Source organism: Phoenix dactylifera, chromosome 8 (genome assembly GCF_009389715.1).
Source record: "Phoenix dactylifera cultivar Barhee BC4 chromosome 8, palm_55x_up_171113_PBpolish2nd_filt_p, whole genome shotgun sequence".
NCBI classification, from domain to species: domain Eukaryota; kingdom Viridiplantae; phylum Streptophyta; class Magnoliopsida; order Arecales; family Arecaceae; genus Phoenix; species Phoenix dactylifera.
Genome location: NC_052399.1, coordinates 11,165,054 through 11,169,265, shown reverse-complemented (window position 1 = coordinate 11,169,265; position 4,212 = coordinate 11,165,054). Strand labels below are relative to the sequence as shown.

General features: G+C 36.0%; 1 protein-coding gene across 1 annotated transcript; it reads left to right on the top strand.

Annotated features, from left to right (window-relative positions):
* Positions 1 to 796: 796 nt before the first annotated feature.
* LOC103720195 (calmodulin-like) lies at positions 797 to 3,836 on the top strand. Its single transcript, XM_008809797.4, has 4 exons — positions 797 to 1,042; positions 2,535 to 2,692; positions 2,862 to 2,942; positions 3,478 to 3,836. The coding sequence occupies exons 1-4, from the start codon at positions 970 to 972 to the stop codon at positions 3,610 to 3,612; spliced, it is 447 nt and encodes a 148-aa protein (XP_008808019.1). The 5' UTR covers positions 797 to 969; the 3' UTR covers positions 3,613 to 3,836.
* Positions 3,837 to 4,212: the final 376 nt, after the last annotated feature.

The window sequence follows — 4,212 nt, the reverse complement described above, 5'->3', positions numbered from 1 at the left end:
TAGATGATGAGGACGAGTTGCTTCATCAATTCCAAGTGAGAGGCAAAGCTAAAGAGAAGGGTAAAACAAAGTGAAAAGAGGAGATTGGTGAGGTCATGGTATGCTCTTTCGGCTTGGTTGGACCGGACAATGTGGCGGCTTTGTTGTATCTCTCTTTGAACAAAGAAAAAAAAAGAAAGAGGGAGATAATTGGATCAAAAAATTAGTGACTAAAACTACAATCTTAGAATTTTGTTTATCTAGTTTAGATGACGTTCCACACGTCTTATTTTATTTACTTTTTTTATATGTCTGGCTGTATTCATGTTAGAGGTATATGAAATGAAATACTATTTTGACAAAAAAGAAGAAGAAGAAGAAGGAGGAGGAGGTAGCTCACCGAGAACTTGTTTGGTTAAAGAGGAGAGGAGGAGGAAAAGTGCGGTTAAATATTATGAATTTTTTTTTATAAAGTACAATTTCTATTGATTGAAAATAAAATAGAATGAATAAGATTTTTTTATTAAAGATATAGTAAATATTTTACTTAATTTTTTTGAAAAAAATAGATGCACAACAAAATATGATTGGCTTTAGAATTTGATATTTTTTATGGCCAATCAAATATATAAAAATTATTTTTCAAAGTATTATACATGTATCAACTTCTAAAAAAAAATATTTTAATAAAAATAATTTCTTCCCACAAAAATATCTTCTCAGCTATTGCTTTTGTTTTTGCTAATATTAAAGAGAGTCGATTTGACCAGCCGTGCCAAAAAAGTCAAGCTTATTGGCCTAAGCAAAGCACCACCCGCAGCCCACCTCCTCCCTTCCGCTTATCTCAAGCCTACAAAAGGCCTCGAGTAGTCGTTGTTCCTTTCCACTGCCAGGATCCTTCTCGCCTCCTTCGTCTCTCTTTTCCATCTCCCTCCCTTTCTCTCTCTCTCTCTCTCTCTCTCTCAACTGTTTTAAGATAGTAGTAGTGTCATGGATCTCCTGACAGAGGAGCAGATCTCTGAGTTCCAAGAGGCCTTCTGCCTCTTTGACAAGGATGGAGATGGTTTGTTCTTTCTCTCTCTGGCGCTCTCCTTTCTTGCACTTCTTTTCCATAGTTTTTGCTCTTTGTTGGTTGATGGTTTAATTATGTGAGCTGGGTGGGGTTATTTTATACAAGTAGATAATTTTGTTTGTATCTTTTGTTTCTTGCTTTTTTCTGAGTTTGGATTGCTTAAATATGCTTGGAATAAGAGATTTTTGACTCTATAATGCGTTAGTGAGATTTTGCAGTTGAATCCAGTGTTTCTGTTCTTTTGTAGCTTATGTGTTTCGATGTCCTACGCCTCAAAAAGATTGTTTGATAAAAGTTAATTCAACACAATCTATGACGGTTTTGTATGATTTGTGTGTTAATATTTTGGTAGGATTATTTTATTTTCCTTTTTATAGATATGTGTTTGATGACTCTCCACTTGAGCAAACTTTTGGAGATCAAGCTTTTTCTCAAAATAGGGTTCATGCTCAGTTTTAGATCATGTAGGACTTCCTTTTGTTCTTGAACAAATGGATTTTGATGAAGCATTGACCAATATGTTTTCATGTGAGTTTTGTGTTGGAAAAATGGGGGTTTCATGATTCTTTATTTCAATTTTTTTTTGTGGGGATGTGAGTTATTTTACATGAAATTGGCTATTGGAATTTCCTCCTTATGAAAAGGGGTTTGGTCCAAGGCATAAGATTTTGATGGGTGGCTATAGACTTACCAATGCTTTGAACCTTCATTCAATATTCCTTAGTGAATCTAGTAGCTTGTGGTTTTATGGCTGTTTCTTTCTTGTCAATCTATGTACGTGTGAGTGCACCACTAAATTAAAGTTTGTGGTAGGATCCATGAGTTGGTCATGGTCAAAAGAAGCCCAGCTCATGGGAAAGATTTTTTTGTCGAATTGGTGGTCTTCTTTTGGGAAGATTCCTTTCATTGAATGGCTATGGTCATGCCATGTGATGAGACTTATTGGACTATTGTCCAATAAAGAGCAGGCCAAACTACAAAAATATATTTGAGCCTACAAGCCAAATAAAACCTTTTGGGTTTCTTTTTTTGTTGTAACAAAGCATTCAGGATTTCTTGTGCTTCTCTTTCTGTAAACTTTTTATCATTAACAATCTAATACTAATATATAAGAAAAGATTTGGTTATCGAGACTTGTTAAGGTTGATAATTTTGGAACTTGTAAATAGGAGTTTACAAAGTTTCTTTTATGTTAAGGCTGGTTTTATTAGGTTATTAAATTTTGATAAAGTATCCATATTTGAAACTTGCCAAGCTAAAACTACAATTTTATGTGATCTAAAACTATGTTTGTCACACCAACTACTTATCTCATGAATGTTCTATGGAACTCTTTACTGCTCTTAATTTCCCCTGTTCCATTTTTGTCCAGTAATCATTTCTGAGGATTATTGATTATGTATATGTTTATGATTGCTTGTGAGGGAAATTGGGTTATTAATCTATATGATTATGTAATGTGATTAGTGCTGAACTTTAATAGGCCGCATCACACTGGAAGAACTGGCTACTGTCATCCGATCATTGGGCCAGAACCCCACTGAAGAAGAGCTGCAGGATATGATCAGTGAGGTTGATGCAAATGGGAATGGTACTATAGAATTTGGAGAGTTCTTGGGCCTAATGGCTAGGAAAATGAAGGTAAAACTGTCATGCTTGTTGTATAAAATTTCTATCAAATGATCGATGGACTGCAAACATGGCAAACATGATTGGGCATTGGAAGAATCTTAGAGCACCATATGAACTTCAATTCTTGCTTCCTAAAAATTAAATTATGGACTTACGTTCAGTTTTCTTGGCTTTGCAGGAGACTGATGCTGAAGAAGAGTTGAAAGAAGCCTTTAAGGTCTTCGATAAGGACCAAAATGGGTACATCTCAGCTAATGAGGTGAATATTGGATACTGTTCTTTCCTACTTGTTTGACATGCCTTCACTAAAAGAAATACATCTAAGAACAGTTTAGCGCTCTTCCCTGAACTTGGTCATATATGAAGATGGAAAAGCATGCATTTCTTAGCAGGGATGGGAAATTTTTGAAGCTGTCATCTTCAAAATTGCCAAAACCCTTTAGCTCAACTGGTTGGCACCCCTCTCCTCAGGGCATGTCTATAGAGAAGGTTCAAACCCTCATGGTGGCTCTTAACCACTACATCGAGGGTGGGGGACAACTTGATGATTAATTAGTCTCGGGCTTTGTTTCATTTGCCATCTAGAATTCCATCATGGATTTATCATCCTTGTTAGGAACCATGTTAATTACTATCATGATTGGGTATTATGTCTATGGGCAAGAAAATGCAAGTTCAGATTAAATATATGTTATAAAAATTATTTCCATTGAAGAGCATTGAACTATGGTTTTCATCATAGTACAAGTGACGATATCTGATTGTCAATCTAATTTCATTTCCCATCTATGTAGCTGAGGAATGTGATGATCAATCTTGGGGAGAAACTGACTGATGAAGAGGTTGAGCAGATGATTAGGGAGGCTGATATAGATGGTGATGGACAGGTGAATTATGAGGAGTTTGTGCGGATGATGATGGCTGTCTAAGAAGTAATCCCCGAAGATGAATCACATCAGAATCTTGCTTCTGTAAAATCCAAAGTTCAGTTTTTTTTTTTTTTTGCCTTTTTGCTGTAGAAGAACCTAACTGGAAGTGCTTATAATTTCTTTTCCTTTATGATTTTATGATTTTTTTGTTGTTAAGATTTCAGTCTTTTGCTTGAAAAATGTTGGTTATGTGATCTAGTATTCAATTTCTGTTCGCCTTTCCATATGGTATTCTTACAATAGAATTATTTTACAGAGGGTGGTCTGGTCAAACAATTACTTAAACTAAGTATACTGATTTCTGGTTCTACCGCGAAAATTTCATCTTAAGCCCTCTCGTTGTGGGCTGTTAGTCCGGAGACCTTGGTACAAGAATCACAGGGTGGAAGGCAATGCTTATGGTTCAATGAATGCACCGACCAATTATAGATTGCTTTCCTGTGGATGACAGAGTGGGTGAGCTTTGGTGCAACAGTAATGTTGCTCCATTGTGACATGGAGTTTATGCATTACCGCCCTTCTGCATGCAGGGACACTTTCTAAATCCGACAATGGCATGAGCTTTGTGCATTGAGCTATTTCTTTTTGCTATGGATGCCG